We start from the raw sequence: 22,324 nt of genomic DNA, 5'->3' as shown, positions 1-22,324 counted from the left end.
CGTTCGAATGCTTGTTTATGCATTCGAACAAGCTTAATTATCTGTTTAAATAGAATTTGATCAGTTCAAACGGTTTATACTTTTTGAGACGATCTAATTCGTCTCAGAATATTGTGTTCGAATGGATATTCTTCCATTCGAATGGTTTCATAAAGTTTTCTATGTTTTGAGATGAAATTTAAATTTTATCTCTAAAAAGTACATTTAAGGATGAAATAAATTTCATCTCTAACAAATTTAATCCCTAAAAGTAAAATTTGTTATAGTGTATACAAAAAATACCATATGACTATTCACACAACTTGGAGGCATTACATAAAAAATAATTAGCTTACATGTTAAAATCTGGAACAGCCCCAATATTCAAGAGATCCAGATCATACTCAAGACCAAACAACTGCTGGCAGAGGCATATGACTATGATCAACAGAATGCAGGTCATACTCAAACAAATCAAAATCTTATCTATTTCATGTCACTTGAAGACCGTAATCATTCTTTTGTGGGAATAAATCTAATAGGAAAATGAAAGTCATATAACTTATCTTTTTACAACTTTTATATAACTATATTTTAAATTATAAATATTTTTATAAAATAGCTTATAAAAGTAATATCATTTTAAATAAATATTCTTATTTTAAAATATGGTTGTATAAAGAACTATAAAAAAATAATTTTATATCATGTATATTACTAAATCTAGTGTATTAGTAAAGAGAGTCTTCTGAGGGTAAAGCCAATTAAAGATGGAAGACGTGCAAGCTTTGCCTGTATGATTATCGTTGATTCGAAAATCAAAAGCTGAATCAATTGTTTAGTCGCCGTAACCATCTTTAATTCCTTATTTTTAAGATTAAGGGAATGTTTGGCAAACATCAAAATTCTTAGAATTCTTAAAATTTTTAAAATTTCTAATAAATTTTTTTACAACCATCGCTCAAAAATAAAATAATTTTAATTTTTAATTTTCAACTTTTTTATCTGATCATTATTCAAACACATAAATCAATACAACTTTTGTAAACTTCAAAATCAAAATTATATTCAGATTTTTTTTTAACTTTATAATATTAAACTTTTTCTATCTCATTTTATAAAACTCAATAAAACATCTTCATCTAAATCATTTCAGTATTACTTCCAAAATTTTAAAATACTCCAAACATCCAAATATGCCCTAAAAACAAAAGAAAAAGAGTTCATTTGTTCCATAATTTGAGCAAAGTAATGAGCATATTTAAAAAATAATAATTCAATTATTGATGGATACTTTGATAGTAGAATTAGGTCTCGTTTCGATAGTGAGATGAGATTATATGATCTTAAAATATGTCTTTGACTGCACATTTCATAGACTGTGATCGGCGATTAAACAAAAAAATTTATTAAGTTTTATCAAATTGCCAATTAAAAGGGTGAGACTATTAAGAAGGCCTTAGAAGCCGTAATAGATGAGATGAGTGGGCGTTGGAGCTGATTGAGACATTAATACTTGACAATGTCTCTTCTAACGATACTGCTTTAGGGTATCTTAAGAATAAGTTTAGAGAGGACAATAAGAAAATTATGGGTGGAGAGTATTTACATGTGAGATATGCTGAATATATTTTAAATCTTATTATGACTAACAGTTTAAAAAATGTGCATGATCTGGTTGCAAAGGTTGGAAATGCGATGAGGTACCTTTAAATTATTGAGTGAGAAGGACATATAATATGTCAACCATTTTAATATGAGGGGGGATTGGGCAAGTCCAATGGTGATGATTGGGTTGTTGTTGGGCTTTTTGTAGAGGTCACGACTCAACCACCATTTCTTATTCTTTATACATTACATCCAATGAATTTATTTAACAAATATGTTAGGTGAAAGAACAATTTGATGAAATATGTAAGAGTGACCAAACTAGGTTGCGGGAAATGACAATGAGCATGCGGACTAAATATGACAAGTATTTGAAGATTTGAGTAGGTTAAACATTTTCCTATATGTAGCTATTGTTCTTACTCCTAATACAAAATTGATGGCATGGTGTATGGGTTGACATTGGTGAATGGGAATGCACGGGTGGATCATATTGCAATAAGGGTTAGGGAAACCCTTAAAAAATTATTTGATGAGTTTGTCACACTTAGGGATGGTAATATTCCAGCACCTACACCTACTGCATCAACTCCTTCCGAAGTCGAAATGGGGAAAATCATAAGTTGGGGTGTGGTGAAAGATTGGGCTAAAAGGTTGCCAAGCTTTGTCAGCCTTCAGACACATAGTTGGAGTTGAATAGGTACTTAGCAGCGGAGATGCACCAATTTATGAATGGGTTTGATATCTTATCTTGGTAGAAGGTCAATGCCATCAAGTATCATATTATTGGAAACATAGCCTGCAATAGTTTAGTCATTCATATTACCACTGAAACATCAAAGTCAACCTTTAGCACAAGAGGCATATATTGAATCCATTCTGAGTTCATTGTCTCATATCACTGCAAAAGCATTTATTTGTATTTAAAATTGGATCAAAGGGAAGCCAATTCATATTCCATATGTAGTAGACTTTGCGGAGACCAAGAAGGAGCTAGGTGGTGATAAGCCTACATCCGGTAATCATTCTTACCTTTGATATTGCTATAATTTTTCTTTTGCTTACAATATATTGTATTTTTACTAATATTTAAATTTAATTGTATATTTTGGTCGCAATATGAATTCGTAGTTCAATCCACTATTACTATTGGTTTGTATAATTGTTCTCTTATTTATTTGTAGTATGTATATATTATTTGTAATTATAATTGGTTTTCTTGTATTTTTTTTAGCTTTTATGTTCTCACTGTCACATGTCCAATCCCAATGATCTCATCTTGATCTCAATCTAGTCTTAGTTTGTAATTTTATTTTTATTTGTTTGCTTTTTAACATATCTATATAATATTTGTATTTATGATTTTCTTTTCCTTTTTTTTAGGTTCACACTCTCATTTGCCCAACCTTAATCCAAGTTCTCAATGATCTAATCTGCAATCCTTGAAAGTCTCACTTGATTTATAATTTTAGTTTTATGTTTTTAACTTTTTTTTACATATGTACGTATAGTTTGTAATTCTAATTTGTTTTCCTATTAATGTTTCGAGTCTTATAATCTCATAGTCTCACTTGCCCACAGGCTATCACCCCAAAATTTCACTATTAGAACTCAAAGTCATCTTGCTAGCTACAATTTATAGTATTGTATAATAATTCATTTAAAGTAATTGAGAATTTGTAATATGTTTAGATTAATCTGTAATAGTTTCAGATTAGTTTGTATTATTGTAATAGCTTAGAATACTTAAATTTTTATGTTTTATATTTCATTGTGTTATATATAAAATATAGTTTATATATATATTGTTTTTGACATTTGCTTTTAAATCTGGGTCCATAATGGCCCAGAACTTATTTCTGGGGCCATATTTGGGCCCAAAAACAGGGTATGGGTCAAGTAAGCCATGGGCATTTGGGCCGAACAGGGTGCAAACATACCAGGGGCCCAAAACTGCCCTCCGGCACCCAAACGGGGGGTCCCACTCCCAAGATCCATGGGGGCAAACCCCGCCCCCGCCAAGGCAGGGGTGGGTTGCAAAAAGCGCACACTAATATTTTAAATCTGAACAAAAATGGTTCATTGAAATGTAACAATAGTTCGAGCGCACACTAATAAATAAAACCTAAAATCGTTGTCAATGGTTCAAATTGAAATCATCGAAATCTATTTGTTCTTCAGGATGTAAATTACAGCATTTCATGGTCTAATTAGCTATGTGATTAGTTTATTAGTAGACGTTTGTTCCTTCGTATCTGTATTATTTATCTTGAATTATACATTTAAATGTCCACTAAAATCTGAAATTACTTATTTGTCAATAACAAGGTTTTCTTAACCGGCACTTTGACTCTTGTATCTTATAAAATGTTTTATAATTATATAACATGCTTGCTTAGAAAATTGAAAAACAAAAAAACTCTTAATATTATCCAAGTTCTTTATATTTAAATAGTGCGACTTCGATGGCCTATGTTGTTCAAATCATTAGACTCGGTAATGTATAATTTGAAGGTACATGGCAAAGCTTGATAGAAAGTATGGTTGCAATATCAAGTCATATGATTTTGTGTGTTTTGTACTAAGACCAAAAGAGATTAAAGAGATGATAATGAGAAGTGATGTCTTTAAATGAATGTGATTATAATGATTATCTTAGAGAAATGATTTGTACAAGTCCTCATAAAAAAAATAGATACTATTTTAAAAAAATGTAAAAAAAACTACTTAATTAGTGAGATTTATTTTTTTACAAAGAATTTGTATGAGATTTGTCTATTTGAAATTTATACTTAACATTACTCATTATTTTATCTTTATCCTTTTAATAGGAGAAAGAGTAGGGCCGTAAAAATACAAAAGAATTGGTAAAACAGACGGAACCGGCAGATTTGGTTTTATTTTAAAAGTAAAAATGATATGTACAAAAGTCACAATTAAGAGTCAGCAATTTATTTTTTTTATTTATTAATTAAAGAAATGTTTTTAATGATTTTATGATTTTTTTTAAAAAGAATTAAAATAATTTTAAAACATATTAAAAAAATTTATCATAAAAATTGTCGATGGATGTGACATCACTTTTTTAAAAGATATCCAAAATTGAAAAACCGAATTGGTTACATCTTTATGGGCAAGGAAGAACAGCCTAAACGGTAGGAAGCTATGGACATATTCTCTAATCATATTTGGAACATAAATTCGACTCCATTCCTATAATGAAATTCAGTAATGAATCGTTCATTCTTTGACCTTTCAGAATGCAAAAGGGCGATAAAAATGAACATAATGGGATGGCCACTGCATGCATAATGAGGCGAGTGGGCCGGCCATCGTGTAGTCGTCGATGTAAATGCACTGGGAAGTTGAACTTGTAGCAAGATCTGAAACACCATTCCGTCGAATGACGTAAAACCCGGGAGAGTCCTGATCTTGTCTACCTGCATGCATCATGTATTGTCTCAAACTCTATCTTAAAAAAGTTTCAAGCAAAAGATTTGATCTGTATCTCTGTACGTACTTCGTACGTTGTCACCGTTTCTGAGAGCTAGTACCAAAACCTAAGCTTAAACGGGTTTCTTAGACAGACAAAAGAACGAAAGCATGACGATGTCACCTGAACATATATCCCCATCTCCATCAAACAGTCAAATCTCCCATCAACAGTCAATTTAGTTCTGATTGCTAGAATATTAGGCTGGCTAGGCTACGATTGAATGACTTGCGACTCTTTTTTTCGTGATTTTTTCTTTTTCTCTGGGAATTTGTATCCCATCATAATTTCCTCAAAAGCAGTGTTATTTTTTCTTCTAAAATGGGACTAATAAAAAAGAATGTATTTTTGTCCTTTCAAGTTCAGAGCTTTTGTTTTTTTAATATATATTGAAATATAACATTTAAAAGTAACCTAATTTAAAATAACGTTAATTTTGTCCACTCGACAAGGATCGAAGAAAGGATGTCGAACAAATATGGCTCCAAATCGAGCGCATTGCTTTTTTTCTACGCACGACCACCCTTGCATGCTTATCCTCGTGAATCTCATGGATAAATTCCTCATGGCCTCCACCACATTGTTGGAGCTTGATATTTCGATAGGTAGAGATTGTAGCCGTAATACAATCTCTATTTATTGTATTAAATTACGTTAATTTATAATATTATTCTTATATAATTTTTTTTTTTTTATGATTAATGAGATTTTCTACATTGAAATCATGCATTATTATAGGGTTGAGCATCGATTTGTCGAAATTGGTATTGTCGTCCTTTGATTCCGACTCTGACTTTGACTTTTGTCAGAGGTCGAATCCGACCTCTAATTCCGATTCTAACTTTTATAGGCTTCATTCCGACTCTGATAGCATAGTCGGAGTCGGAGTTAAGTTTTTTATTGGATTTTTTTCCTTAATCTATTTGATATTTTAATTTTACAATTTTGGACTCTAATCGGATTTGGGCTTTCATATCAATTTTTTTAAAATATAATTTCTAATTTCTAATTTATTTAACCAAATTTGTAAAAAGAAATCATTCACACAAGCATCCTTCATCTTTAGATCCTTAGAACTTGACACACACATTAAAATCTTGAACACTATAAAATAAAACAAAATTCAACCCTGCAACAAGAAATTTTTCAACTATGATACACAGATTAAAAATACATAACCAAAATTACAAATTAAAATCATTTATATAAAATTACAAATTTAAAATACATAACCAAAATTACAAACTAATTATTAACCATCATCTATCCTCCCAAATTATCCAACCAACTCATGGCTCATCATCCATCAAGTTCTAATTCTATTAACAAGTTATAACTTACAACAAAAGAATCAATACAAATTGCAACGAATTTCATTCCAACTTGTGCCTGAAGAAAAAAGAACAAAATTAGTATTACATGTTATAAGTTATTATAGAATCATAGATTGATTACTATAGTCTATACATTACTACTACATGGTATATTAGGCACATTAGTGTTACATATTATTATAGTAAAAATGTATTATTTTAGGTACATTTGTTTATATTAGTATTTAACTCATTATATAAGTTATAGTTATATAAAAAATACATGATTAATGTATAAAGAATATAGATATTTTTATAATAATAATTAACTCATGCTAGTATATATATTATTGAGTTTAACTAACTATATAAGATATAGTTATATAAAATCTACATAATTAATACTTTAGTTATTATACATTAGTATTACATGTTATTATAAATTTATTATTTATATATTAGTGTTTATCCATTGGTATTATATGTTATTATGCATTTTAGTATTTATACATTATTATTACATGTTATTATATTTATATGATTACTATATAGAAAAATACATATATTTTTATTAAATATGTACTATCGGAGTGAAGTCAGAACGGAGTCGGAGCCAAGGCATCTGAGTTGGAGTCGGAGCCAAGGCATCGGAGTTGGAGTCAGAGCGGATCGGAGTCGATTCACCTCCACCTTCGACTCCGACTCTGACTCCAACTTTTCTTGGGAAAAAAACACAATGCGTCAGAGCGAAGTCGAAGTAGAGTCGGAGCGGAGTCGAAGTCAGAGTTGGATTTTCATATTTCTGCTCAACCTTACATACATACATTATCATCTTATGTGAACATAATGTTAAGTGCAAGTTTTAAGTTTACAAGTTCTCTTTATGTATTTCATTTTTTTTTTTCAGAGAACTTGCAAACGATTTATATATCCTGAACTTGTATAAATCAATTTTGTCTTTTACAATTCCCTTAAGATTTAGGTGAAATGAATATGAACAAAGAATTGATGGAATATAGTAAAAATTAAGAGAAGGTATTGAATAAGGGCTTAATCCGAAAAAAATAAAAGATTTTTATTTGAGTTGTGTAATTCTACGTACAAGAGCAAGCAGAACTTGAAGTAGGAGTTCAATAATTACCAATTAACTACAAACATCGATCTCTTTACCTTCCCAATAATTTATAGCAATAATATTAATAGAGAAATTCACAAATTGATCGGACATTATAAAATGTGTTACATTATATTATAAAATTATTTTTATTGTAAAATAAATTTAATTGAAAATGGATTTTGGGTGCGAGAGGCTAGACCTATACTGCCTAGAAGGGCTTGTGAGCTGCAAGGAGAACGGGTAAGAAAGGTGGCCCAAACAAGATCTGTCGCATAGGGCCTCAATCAATGTTGTGTCTCAATTTCCCTCATCTTGACGCATTAATGAGATTGGGATCACGTGGGATCTGGTCTCCCAAGGTCAGGTCCTCGTGTTTGATGCAATCGGTTGCATTAAATGCCACGGTCCATCGCCACCATAAAGAGAAATTGGCGACCATAATGGACGAGCTTCACAAGAAACAGAAATTGGAAGAATGTGACACAGCATCTTAGAAATGACGATACTTAACAAGTAAAATTGCCTTTGATTGGATTACAAGGCTCTAAAGGTTTTTGGTCTCAATGAGAAAAACTAATTTTGGCGGTGGAGACTCCCTTGTTCCGGCCACCCCTACCTTTCTCTCTCTCATAGATGTCACATGGCATCTCAGGTGGACAGTATTAGAATAAATAGCTTTGATGTTCCTTAGATAAATATGTACTGAGCATTATCACAAGCACATGGTGTGCATTCTTTGTAAATACCGTAGACAATAGTTTGTTATTGTCTACGGTTACCCATAACAAACTTTATTCCTTATTTGATTCCTTTACAGTGTATATATATACCTGTACAATATCACATATTAATACAGCGAGAATATTACAAAATCCTCTGCTCATACTCTGCTTCATTCACACTACTCTAACATGGTATCAGAGCCAGGTTAATCGTCCTCGATCCATGGCTGAAGAAATTCCCAATCCCCCACCTCCACCACCTCCACCACCTCCACCTTCATCTCCTCCTAATATTACTTCCTCATTTTCTCATATTGTTACCACCAAACTATCCTCTGAAAATTACATTCTCTGGAAAGTCCAGATTTCGGCTTACCTAATCGGGCAGGATCTCTTCTCCTTCGTCGATGGGTCTTCTCCTTCCCCACCTGAATATCTTCCTCACTCGTCCAATGCTCCTCCCAAGATCAATCCAGCCTTTCTTACTTGGCGCAAAACGGACAAACTTGTCCTCAGCGTCCTTTCCTCCTCCCTCTCTGAATCCATACTCCATCATGTTCTATCTTCCACTACATCCTATCAACTTTGGACCTCTCTTTCCTCTATGTTCTCATTTCAATCACAAGCCAAAGAGTTTCAAGTGCGCTTTCAGCTCACAAATCTCTCTAGAGGTGACCAAAACATTTCAGACTATTTTGGCAAGGTGCGCCAGCTATCTGACTCTCTCGCTGCAACTGGAACCTTTCTCTCAGAAAAAGAACTCATCACCTATATTCTTAATGGTCTTGGTCCCTCATACGAGTCATTTGTAACTTCTATTACCACTCGATTTGATCCTATTTCTACTCACGAACTTTACCAACTTCTTCTTATACATGAAAACCGTGTTGCGCATCACAATCGATCCTCACTTTTTCCTGTTGAACCATCTGCTCATTTCACCTCTGCTTCCCGTGATCAACGTGGAAGAAGTTCCTTTCGAGGCGGACGTCAAGGACGTAGTAGTAGCACTCGAGGCCGTGGCTATTTCACAAACCGTGGTGGACGTACTCAGTCTTCTCAATACTCTGCACCACAGCCTCAATATCAGCAGTATAACTTGCAACGTCCAGTGTGTCAAGTCTGTCAAAAGACTGGCCATGTTGCTCTTCAGTGTAGGCAACGATTTAATCATTCGTATCAGTATGAAGCCCCCAAAATTTTTTCAGCAAACTACACTGCTCAACACCCCTCCTCTGAATCGGTTTGGTACCCAGATTCTGCTGCTACTCATCACCTCACTCATGATTTCTCTAACTTGAATATGTCTTCTGAGCCTTATGCAGGTAGTGAGACCATTAGAGTGGGTGATGGTACGGGCCTTCAAATAGACCATTTCGGTGACTCCTCTCTCACCTTCAATTCCTCTTCATTTCGTCTTCAAAATTTACTTTATGTTCCTTCTATAACAAAGAATCTAGTCTCTGTTCTTCAATTTTGCGTTGATAACAAGTGTTTCTTTGAATTTCATGCCACACATTTTCTTGTGAAGGACAAGAAAACACGTATAACAGACAGCCACAAAACACGTATTAACACTAATGTATTATATAAAAACACATTAAATTATAAGTTTATTTTTATAAATCTTTTTATTATAGACTAATATTGTAATTAGAGATAGGGAATTCCCACCGTAATTTTATGTAAGCATGATCTCATTTAGATAGGCATGTAATGAATGACCTTAAAGTCTAAAGATATTTGCTTTAAGATGCCCACCCCGCCTTACTTTCTTTTTACCTTTCAACTAATTGGCACTTTAAGCATAGTATTGTTATTAGCCTTTGTGTGTTTGCAGTAGAGAAAAAGTCGCGTCTCTTTCCTCTGAATACGACATCCGACCCTTTATTTATTTATTTATATTTAAAGATGGAAAGTCTCCTAAGCTGCAATATTTTACATAATTATATTTTAAATAAAAGGTATTTTTGTAAAATATTTTATAAAATAACTTCAATTTATAAAAATATCCTTAATTTAAAATATAATTACATAAAAAATTTATAAAAAAAATTGAATATCTATTATTTTTCTGAAGGAGATAACCCTCTTCCCCTACTCGAAAATAGTAATGTAATTCGTACTACTGTAAGCGCCTAATTCACAGATGATGAATATGATTGAAAATGTAGTTGTGGTTGGATTTTTTAATTTAATTTAATTATTTTTCTTTTAAAAAGAATATTTATGGTGGTATGAGTTGAACGGTAGAGCACTGTGACAGTGATGTTGTGCCAGTGTTACTTTTCTGAGTGTTACTACTTATATTACTCTACTGTTAAAAAATTCGAGAAAGAAGACTAATGTAATATACAAGTAAAAAATAAATAAAAAATAAAATACAAAATTTATATTAATTTTATATTTTTTTTAAAGGATAAACCACATGTACGCTTTGTTCTGGCACAAATAATGTTTTAATATATAATAGTTGTTGGATTTTGCATATTTTTCCTCCACGTTAAAATTCTGATTTTGTAATAAAAATTCAAATAATTATATAAAATACAAAAAAGTATCAAAGAGTAAAAGAAGACAATAATAATTTTGAGAAGCTGAAAAAAAAGAAAAAAATCTGAACTGGCTGCCTTAGGTCGTGTCGTTAGGGCTATACCAATCAATAATAACATAGAAATATTGTAAATAAATCTTATATCATTTATTTTTATTTAATTAATATGTAATTTCTGATTTTTATTTTTTTTATTTAAATATATACGTATTTAAATATTAAAATAGAATAACAAAAATAATAAATTAAATATTAAATAAGATTATATTTGAATAGTAAAGTGATCTCAAATTTTCTATCAATAATAAAAAAAATATTATTAAATAATAGTAAATATTAATATAAAATAATAAATAATAATAACGTCGTAATAAGATTTTATAATTCTTATAAAACCAAACCAACCTTAAATGAATGTACATGGTGTAACAGCTTCTCGTAACGAGATCTACTGTGGTGCAATTGTTTTCTATATAATTAAAAAATTATACGTTATTTTAAAATTACAAATAACAATAGGTTGCGTTCCACTTAGAAGAGTATCATAGCCAGGTGTTCTTATATGTCGTAAGCATGACTCGTTTTATTTAGGATTAATCATACTCGTAAACTTATTTAATTATTCAGCTACTTTCTTTTTTCTATTTAAATTTGAATTAAAAATCTCAGTATATAAATTTTTTATATAATTTTTAAAAAAATTTAATCTACTTAAAAAATATGTTTTGAGACTTTTAATCCAGACTAAATAATAATAATAATAATAATAATAATAATAATAATAATGATGATGATAATGATAAAACAGTAATAATGAACTTGTAATATATCATTGCTCTTTATTTAGACGCGTAAGAATTTGAGATTGCTCAATTTTGAGTGTCTTGTTTGGTTGTTAGACTTATCTGAAATTTATTTAATTGAATCTAATTTTAAGCTATGTATAACATCAAAATATTCAATTATGATATTATTAAACTCATATCAACTCAAAACTTATTAACACGTAAGAACCACTTTTTTTTCAACTCAACATTTCTTTATTTTTAGAATTCATAACTTTTTTTTTAATTTTTTGTAAATATTTCTAAACTTATTTTGACATTTAAATACATTTGAACTTATCTTAAATGTGTCTAACAAAACTTATTCCATCATTTTAACTCACTATTATTTATAAAAAAGTTAACTTATTTTAACTCAATTCAATATTTAAATACAGTCTAAAAATTACTTTTTTTATTCATCATCTTTTATATATGTTTTTTATATTATTTTTATTAAATTAAATAATTATTTTTATTTAATATTTATATATCACATATTTGATTAAAAAATAAAAAAAAATTATATATAATATACGATTAGCGATGATGAATAGAATCTTATAAAAAGATTTTCACAAGTTTTTGCAAATCATATCCCTCGAATCATAAATCATAATAATAACGACAAAAACAAAAATAAGAAACCTTTCCACTTGTCAGAAATTTCTGAAACACAACACAATACAGTACAGTCAGTTATTTCAATCATTACCGAAAATAGCCGGTCATCGTCCGGTTCCTCAAACGCTATGGGCTCTCACAGCCAGTTCCCCCTGAGGGAGAGAGGAGAGAGGAGAGAGGAGAGAGGATTTGGTCGTAAATCTGTACGTGTCTGTGAGTGAGTGATTCAACTGTCAGAGAGAGAGAGAGAGAGATCGATATCAGTGCGTATGAAGATGCGTGTGTATGCGTCTCTACGCTCCCTCCCAATACTCTCTCAATCACTTCACGTATCCCCTGGCTGCGCTTAATAACCTCGTGCCAGTCTCTGCCATAACTTTTTCAGCTCAGAATCACATCATGATAGCCTCTCATTTCATCGCCTCCCCCATCTCTTTCACTGTTCAAGCGTCTCTCTCCCCTAATTATCCTCCTCTTTGTTACCCATAATAATACCCCTAGGGCTTTTAATTCTTTACCCTCCTCTCTCCCCTGTCCCACTTCTTTTGTCTATGGCGGAGGGTTTCGAGCCCTACCATGTCCCTCAACAGAGCAGAAGAGATAAGCTCAGAGTAGTCATCTCCCAGAACCACCACGGTGATGTTGTGGAACCCACCACCACGGCCAACCTCCAAGGCTGCGCAGGTTTACTCCCTCTCTACGATCCCGCGCTTCTCTCTACCGATTTGCTAACTTGCGCCAACGCCTCCGCCCACGAGTTCCACCACCAGAATCTTCAGCTCTCGGGGCCCACTGCGGAAGATTGCAAAGCAAGCGGCTGCTCTTTGAAAGAGGAAAGCGTCAATCTGATGGGGTTCATGGGAGGCATGATGAACGGTGCGTCGTCTTCTTCCTCGGCTCCTCACCCCTCGTACTTAGATCGCCACCAAAACTCTTTGCCTAATATTCCGAGCTCTATCCAAGACATTAACAGTAACCCTTTTCTTTATCCTCCTCGAAGTCTTCAGAGCCTTCGAGATTTCGATCAGAGCTATAGTGGTGGTGAGGTTGTGGTGTTTAAGCCAGAACCACTGTCTCTATCCCTTTCTTCTCATGCTACCCAACAAAGCAATCCTCCACTGGAGCTAAATATTCAAAGATACGGGTCAAGTACATGTGGGTATGTGATTCCCAGCATTGTTGGAGGCAGTGCCTCGGCCTCGAACGATGTGTCGCGGAGCTCCGTCCCGCTCGGGCCGTTTACGGGTTACGCTTCGGTTCTCAAGGGATCGAGATTCTTGAAGCCCGCGCAACAGTTGCTAGAGGAGTTATGCGATTTCGCTGGTCGTGGAATTTACGCTGAAAAGATCGCAGCGGATTCGTCTCTAATGGACTACTCTCCCATGGAGAGCCTGAGTGCAAGTGGGATTGTAGACACTCCGCTTGGTTGTGGGGATGGGGGGGAGATTCGGAGAAAGAAGTCTAGGCTGATTTCGATGCTCGATGAGGTATGCTTCACTAATTTGATGGGTGGAAGCATAACCCCTTTGCATTTTTTTGCTGCATCTTTTGAAGCCAGTTTTTTCATTGAATTGATAATTGTTTTTTTGTTTTGTTGTGTCGATTTTCTTTCTTGCAAACTTGGTTCATAGTTTTTTAATCTCATCTTCTTCTATGAAACCCAAGATTTGTCTCTGCAGTAGCAACTTCTGGAATTTTTTCGATTAAATATATAAATAATGATTTTAGATTGCTCGATTGGTCATTGAGTCAACCAACGTGCAGTTTGTGGTGTTGCATGGATAAGTTTATTTAATTTACTATTTATAGCTTCTTCAGCTGTGTTCTTTGTGCATTAGATTCTGTTTTAAAGATTGATAACGTAATAACATTGGCGATCGCAAAATCGTCTTTTGGAAAAGGTGACAGTAGGGAATATATGCACTGATATTGGCATTCTATAGTGTTTGACAGCCATAGAATGAGTTCTGGTAGGGGACATGTTGGCACCGAGTTTAATTTGGGAGAAATGATAGTTGTAGTTGTTAGGGCATAAATACAATAAATACGAATACGCACATAAAAAAAATTAATTTTTTAATATGAGATTAATCTTTTTCAAACGACTTCACGATTTTATGTAGGATTACCCTTAAGAGTAATGTGCATAAAGTGAGTGAAGGAATCGGTTTGAAAAGATTTATACTTCTATAAAGTGTGAAAATAAAGCATATGATATTCCATGATTAAAGAGCACGAAATGAGTAGCTGACAAGGTGTCTACGCTCATTATTTGATTGGTCTCAGCCTTTTGAATTTAGGAGATCACGATTGGGTAATTGTGCCCTTAAATCTGAGTTAGCTTACAAAGCTAAATTTATCGATAATGGGGAGAACAAATAATTAGTTTTCCTCTATTGTACATATATATATCTATTTATATATTTATGACGGGGAACCACCTGTGGCAGAGCCTTGACTCACCGAAATTAAATTAGAATAACCATAAGAAGAATGCCATAAGGGTGGCTAGGTGACTGATCCATTCACAATTATACTACACACGCACAAGGGTTGCATGGTTATCTTAAAGTTTCTAGGCTGACATTTATGTTAACTAATTATGGAGGATCTGTGTTGGTAGTTAGTTGGTCTCTCCTATAAAATATTTTAAAAAAAGCCTCATTTTATTGAAAATTTTAAAAAATATTAAATATAGTAATTTATATTTTATTGTATTATAATGAAGAGTGCCTCAAATTTTGTCTTAAGTCTCAATTTGTATTTAGCCACTCCTAATTGGGAGTAGGATGCATTATGATTAATTTTTTTAGTTTCTGGTCAATAAAAGTGCTTGTTACTTCAAATTTGTTTTGAGTTATGCTTATTTTATCTTTCGTTATATAGGATTCAGTGAGGTTCTTTGAGCCTTTAAAATTCAGTAACCTCTCTCATACACAAAGATCTTTACATCTGTGAACAGGACCGGAAATTACCTTCTGAGAATCCCTATATCCATCCATTTTATATATAAGTAGCTCAATTACTAACTAAAGGCATGCTTGGGTAGTAAGATGGTATGAGAATTCTGTGAATAGTAGTGAAATGGGTTGTGAATATATTAGTGAAATAGTTTGAGTTAAAAAGTTATATTGAGTTTGGAGATAGAGGAGAGAAAAAGATGAATAAAAATATTATAAAATTAAAAAATTGTTTAAATATATCAAATATTACTTAGAACAAAGAAAAAGGAAAATATCATGTAAATGATCCAATCAGCCGGGGTTAAGTGTAAGTTGGCTTGAGGTGGATGCCCTTTTCTGGATAGTGATTTCAGTAGTCCCATTTAAGTCGTAAACAGCTATGAAAAAGGAAAACCCACACACATTTATAATGATTACAGGTAGATGAGAACGAGCATTAACTATATAAGAAATGATTGTGGTGTGTACCACATTCAATGAGTATTGTTTTGGGTGATTTTCTACTCTTTTTCCTAATATAAAACATGTTGCAGCTAATTAAGTGGATGCCTTTGTGCATGTGAAGCTGTAATAATCTTGTATGCTTTGTTGCCTTTTTCATTTGTTTGGGCCCTGGCCACAGGATAGATTCCTGTTCATTAGTAGACTAACTAATTATAGTAGGTGTAACTCCTTTGGAACCATTCCATGTTAATTATAATGTCATGAAGGGAAATATAGTGTTTTTCTTTTCTACCCAGCGCGCATCAATTTTTAGCAAAAATGGCTGCAATGAGAAATGGGTTGTTTTGAACTGCATGGCGGCTTGCAGTCTTCTTATAACCTGTAGAATAATCTCAAGTTCTTAGTAAAAGAAAAGAAATGAATAATGACTTGCAAAAAAATAAAAAAAATAGAGGATAAATGGATAATTTGATGGGATATGATTATCTTGTTCCATTCTTGAGTATTTTTTTCACAGTTTTCTCATTTCCACTAGGTTTACAGGCGGTACAAGCAATACTATGAACAGATGCAGGCTGTAGTAACATCATTTGAGAATGTTGCTGGGCTAGGCAATGCTGCCCCCTATGCGAACTTGGCTGTCAAAGCTATGTCCAAGCATTTCAGGTGCTTAAAGAATGCGATTACTGACCAACTTCAGTTCACCAATAAGGCTCGTGATCATGGAACACATGGGAAAGATGAAGCTTCAAGATCTGGGAATAATGACAGAGGACTTTATTGTCAGAGACCTGTACACGGTTCAGGATTCCTGGAAAACCAACCTGTTTGGCGACCCCAGAGGGGGCTTCCTGAACGAGCTGTAACCGTTCTCAGGGCATGGTTGTTTGAACACTTTTTGCATCCGTAAGTAGTTTAATTAGCTGGTTAATGATCATGAAATATAAAGTTCCACAAATGGAATAACTAATCATCCTTCGATCCCTCCCCCACGCCCTCATTCATGATTTGTTGACATTCTCACCGTTTACTATGTTATGTTACAGTTATCCAACTGATACAGACAAGTTAATGTTGGCTAAAGAAACTGGCCTATCACGGAGCCAGGTGTGCCATTCCTTCACAAACCCTAGTGTTGTGTTTCATTTTCACTCATTTCATGTTCACGTGGATCTGAGGTGGATGTTCAATTGGTTTTGACATTTTCTATTGTGAGCCAGGTTTCTAACTGGTTTATCAATGCAAGAGTAAGGCTTTGGAAGCCGATGGTGGAAGAAATTCATACACTAGAAACACGGGAAGCCCAAAAAGCTTCACAAAGGGATGAGCGAACTGCCAGCAGATCAAATGATCATTTAAGTTCGGCAAACACACATGGATCCAACAACCCAACCTCTTCTAACCAAAGGGTCCAAGACACCCCATCAAAACGCACCAGAAATGAAGTTCCTGATATACCTCATCTGGTTGGGAGCGAGGAACCACATAACTTATGCTCCAATTTCTCATGTCATTCTCATACTGGTGTAGGTGTAGGTGTGAACATGGCAGGTGGAAGTGGTGGTGTTTCTCTAACATTGGGTCTTCATCAGAATAATGGGATTGGTTTATCAGAGAACTTTCCCAACAATGCAGCAGCTCAACGCATTGGCCTCGGCCTTGAGACAAATGGCGAGGGATACGTTATGGGAGGTTTTGAATCACATAATAGGAATTTCGGAGATGTTATTGGGGGGCAACTATTACATGATTTTGTGGGCTGAATATCATATATGTTCAGTTCTAGATCTGTCTGAACGTCATTTAATTAATTGGATATATATGTTAATTCCTCAGTTAGATGTGCTCTAATTACCAACTCCATAGAAAGAGAAGCCTGTTATTGTAAAAGGTATTTTTACATCATGATCACCTCGCATTGCATACGTTCTCTTAAAGACACCCCACAAAATAAACTTCACTTCTTGTAAAATCCATGTATAAATTTTATATGATACGGAAAATATACCATCTCCTAGGCCAAGCTGATGTAGGTCAGACTGCCCTTGTGACCAACTAGTGCTCTCATTTTAAAAGCGACCCTATCCCGTATCGCTTAGGTCCTCTCTCTCTCTCTCTCTGTCTCTCTCTCTACTCGTTTGGAGCTTTTCTCGTTTACCGAGTATATTCCAAACATCGATCAGACAGTGGCATGGTAGAACAAGGCAGGAAATCACAGTGTGGGCTATCCATACTCTCAAATCTATCTCATTTTATTATTATATTTTTTTAAATTTTTACACAATATAATAATAATTTAAGTTTTTTAAATTTCAATTCTAATTTTTTAAATTTTAAAATAAAAATATTAAAAAATAACAAGTCAAAGTTCGGTGGAATGTTTACAAGCCAGGACGTATAGAATAGAAAATTTAAAATTTACGATTGGAGAAAACGACAATTTTTGGTTTGGAGCAAATCCGGAAAAAGAGTAGCAAAGCAAATCTTTTTGCTTTTTGAATGCAGTGTGGTTTTACCCATTAGGAAAAGCTTGTTTCGTAATGATTTCAGCGATCATTCTTGGTTAATTAATATATTGGGTATCTTATCATATTACAAGCACAGTTGTCGAAAGTGAATTCTATGCCCCGCACAAACGATCGAGGACAGCAAAAGCTGGCGGGTGATTCGAGGCTCGTGTTCTTGATCAGGTTGAGTGTGATTACTGTTTAGGATGCAGTATTTCTTTCTTTTTTATTTTAGAATGGGTGGGTGGGGGCAAACCATATGTATCTTTCTAATTTTCTTGTAATTTTTTAATATATAAATAATTCATGCAATTTGTTTTAAAATAAAATTATTATTTGTGCTTTGAAATTATGTTTTTTTGCTCCTTAATACTTTTAACATTGATCAAATTAATTATTCTATTAAAATTTTTTTGCTGAACCGTTCTTTTCATATTCTAAATACAAAATTAAATAAATTCTATTTTAAAAAAAATATGACTTTTCAAAAAGAGTTTTGTTAGGTAAAGTAAAGTCTCATACTAATCTGCGTATCAATATTAATTTCTTTATATTTAAAATTTAAATTAGTACTATTTTTAATAAAATTTATTTTTTAACCAATCATATTAAATTAATGTATATATTAGTGTATTGTAACTACATTTTTCCTTTCAAAAATGTTTATGGAAAAAAGACATCACCCGTGACTCACGAGGTGTGCTCGGATCAAGATGGTCGTCGACTCGACAGCGGTCCTAACTGGCACAATCTGGGCCGGTTTCGTTGGTAGGCCTTGTAATGAGTGTTCCCCAGATTCTCCCATGATAGACATAGAGAACTTCCAAGATTAGGTTGGGCCCGGTCAGTTGAAGCCTGATTACTCTATGGGCTCCAAATCTTTACCCTAGAACTAGAAGTTCGTTAGCACTGTAATAAAGAGAAGATTTATGGGCCTGCAACCCTAATAATGAAATTTTACACGTGAATTTTCATCAAACATTTTTTTGTTTTTGTTTTTTCTCATTATTTGTCTGCCAATAAAATGGGCACACACACAACTAGCTTACATTAGTTTTCACTACAAATTTTGAGAAGATAACTTAGGTCCTAACGTAGACTTAATTTGGATCGATTTAGTTTATTCTAATAACCAAACATTCAACTCTCAAATTACTAAACTCAGCTCAATTCAAAACTTCTTTACACGTGAGACCTACAATATTTTTTAAGTCAATACTTCTTTACACGTACAATCTACAACCTTTTCAACTTTTCATAAATATATTTAAACCCATCTTAACATTCAAATACATTTAAACTCATTTTAGATGAGCCCCACAAAACTAACTCCACCATCTTAATTAATTACTATTCATAAAGAACTCAACTTAATTCAACATCCAAACAGAGCCTTAGTATTGTATTTAGATGGGTTGGATTGGGAAAGGAAGATGTGAACTTGAATCTTTGATAACTTGAAAACTTTATAGTTATCATCTATTTATAATCATTCCCTAAATATATCATGATCTGGTATTAAATGATTGACTCACAAATTGAATATAATAAACTGTCTCTAATAATTTAATATCACGTAATGAAATGATGAGAAAATGACAACATTACTATTATAATTTATATCTTTTGTTTAGTTTTTATGTTGAGACTAAGGTTATGTTTAGGTATTAAGATAATTTCAAAGAAGTTGACAACACATCAAAGCAATTGAAAACAATGAAGAAAGGAGGAAAAAAATTTGAGAGCAGCAGTCAGATTCTTGAAGAACAGCATATTTGGTCCGTATAAGAAGCCAAATCAGGAACAATCGGGTAACTCTTTTGTAGCTCAGATTATGAATTTGTTCCTTCTAAATCTAGTGACAAATGTGGTAGGGTCCAAACTACCACCAACTCACCTATGAAGCTACTTGCATGGACTTGTCGAGGCTTAGGCCAGCCATGTGCAATAAGAAGTTTGAAGGCCAACATCAGGATCCAAAATCTAGATGCAATTTTTCTCTCGAAGACTTTATTTCAGCATGTGAATACTACATCTATTGTAAATAGGCTCGCTTTTTCTTCCCATTATGTTCATAGTCCCCTTTCAGGGAAATTGGGTGGTCTCTTGTTTCTATGGTGCAAAGGTGTAGACATTGATGTTGTTAATATTTCCTAATATATTATCTATGTTGGTTTATTCGGGTTCGAGTCATAACCCTTGGTTGTTGAATCTTGTGTATTGCCCAGCCCAGCTTTCAAAAAGAATTAATTTATGGGATAAACTCAATTCTATAAGTGAAGCTTACCCTGGTCCTATTTTAGCAATAGGAGACTTCAATTCTATTCTAAATCAAGCTGAAAAAATAAGGGATAGATCGGTAGAAAGCACCTCGAATCATTCAGGTCTCCAGCTCTATATGGATATTCATGGAATGATAGATCTAGGATTTTCTGGTCCACAATTCACCTAGTCTAATAATAGACCTGGCTCTCATAATATTCATGAAAGACTTGATTGAGGCATCATGAACCTCCAATGGAGCAATATTTTCCCTAATGCCACTATTAATATTCTCACTAGATCCGCCTCGATCATTCTCCCATAATTCTTGACACAACAAGTCCTCACAACTCTCCAAAGTCTTTTAAATTTGAGGAATTCGAATAGAGATTCCTCTAGTGTTGAAATTGTTAAAAGAGCCTGTAATATGCAAATCAACAGTGCCCCGGCTTATGTCCTTTCAAAAAAGTTGAAAGCAATAAAATTGGCTCTTAAACAATGGAACAAAGACTACTTTGGTCATATTCAAATTGAGATAAAAAAAATTAACTCAGCCATTGCAATGATTCAAAGTCAAAACCCAAATCTTGATAATAACAATAGGGAAGAAAGCTTAAACGAAAACCTTAATGAACTCTTGAGAAGAGAAGAATCCCTTTGGGGCAAAAAATCTAGGGTTATTGGCTTACTACAACGGATCTTAACACAAAATTTTTTCATGTTTCAACCTCAATAAGAAGGAGAAAAAACAAAATTGAATGTCTCAAAATTGGACCTTGTCAATGGACCTCGGACCAAAAGAACATAAGCAAATCTTTCAGGACCATTTCAAAAAAAATTTTAAAACATCAAATCCTGATTTTCCAGAAGATCTTGATAACCTCTTTCCTTAAATTATTACGGACGCAGAAAATCAAGTTCTCCGTCAAATTCCCTCTAAGGAAGAAATTCTAAATGCAATAGGTCAAACTCCTCCCACCAAAGCTCCAGGGCTTGATGTTACAAGTATTTTTTTTTTTATAAATTCTACTAGGATGTTATAAAAGAGGACATTTTAGTGGCAATCACCAATTTTTTTACTCAAGGGAAGCTTCTCAAAGAATGAAAGCATACCAACATTGCCCTTATTCCAAAAAATGATAGCTCAAATGCTCCTCATCACTACCGACCAATAAGTTTTTCCAATGTCTATTATAAAATAATTGCAAAAATTCTAGCGAATAGACTCAAAACCATTCTGCCAAAAATCATATCTCCATTTCAAACGGCTTTTGTTCCAGGAAGACTTATTCAAGAAAATATCATCATGGCCCAAGAAATTTTCTGCTCATTAAAGAAGAAGCGGGGTAGGCAAAGTCTTAATGGCCATTAAGATTGATATGGAGAAAGCCTTTAATTATATAGAATGGCCTTTTATCATATCAATCTTCAAGGCTTTTGGGTTCAATCAAATTTGGATTAACTGGATCAAAGAATGTATATCTACAGTCACTTACTCCATCCTCATAAATGGATCAACCACTAGCTTTCTTTGTCCATTATGTTGAATATGACAAGGGGACCCTCTTTCCTCATTCCTTTTTATTCTTGGGAGTGAAGTGATGTCAAGACTGATTGAAAGGGAAGAATTGTTGAATAATATTAAAGGTATCAATTAATCTAGAAGAGCTCCATCAATCTCTCACCTCCTTTTCGTTGATGACCTGATTCTATTTAGAGAGCCGACTACTCAAAATGATGAAACCTTTGCTACTTGTTTTGATACTTACAAGTCCTGGTCTGGTCAGAGAGTCGATCATAAAAAATCTTCAATCCACTTTAGCACCAACACTCCAAATTAGACCCTCAGTGAAATAAAAGAGATTCTGAATTACATAATATCTCCACCAAAATTGAGATACCTTGGACTCCCAC

General features: G+C 33.3%; 1 protein-coding gene across 1 annotated transcript; it reads left to right on the top strand.

Moving 5' to 3' along the window:
* The first annotated feature begins 12,430 nt into the window (after positions 1-12,430).
* On the top strand, positions 12,431-17,552 carry LOC122279890 (BEL1-like homeodomain protein 9). The gene is made up of 4 exons (XM_043090783.1): positions 12,431-13,721; positions 16,177-16,547; positions 16,688-16,748; positions 16,862-17,552. The coding sequence occupies exons 1-4, from the start codon at positions 12,786-12,788 to the stop codon at positions 17,402-17,404; spliced, it is 1,911 nt and encodes a 636-aa protein (XP_042946717.1). The 5' UTR covers positions 12,431-12,785; the 3' UTR covers positions 17,405-17,552.
* The last annotated feature ends 4,772 nt before the right edge of the window (positions 17,553-22,324 follow it).

The sequence above is a fragment of the Carya illinoinensis genome, chromosome 10 (genome assembly GCF_018687715.1).
Source record: "Carya illinoinensis cultivar Pawnee chromosome 10, C.illinoinensisPawnee_v1, whole genome shotgun sequence".
Lineage (NCBI taxonomy): Eukaryota > Viridiplantae > Streptophyta > Magnoliopsida > Fagales > Juglandaceae > Carya > Carya illinoinensis.
Note: the sequence above shows the minus strand (reverse complement) of the source record. Positions and strands in the feature narration are given on the sequence as shown.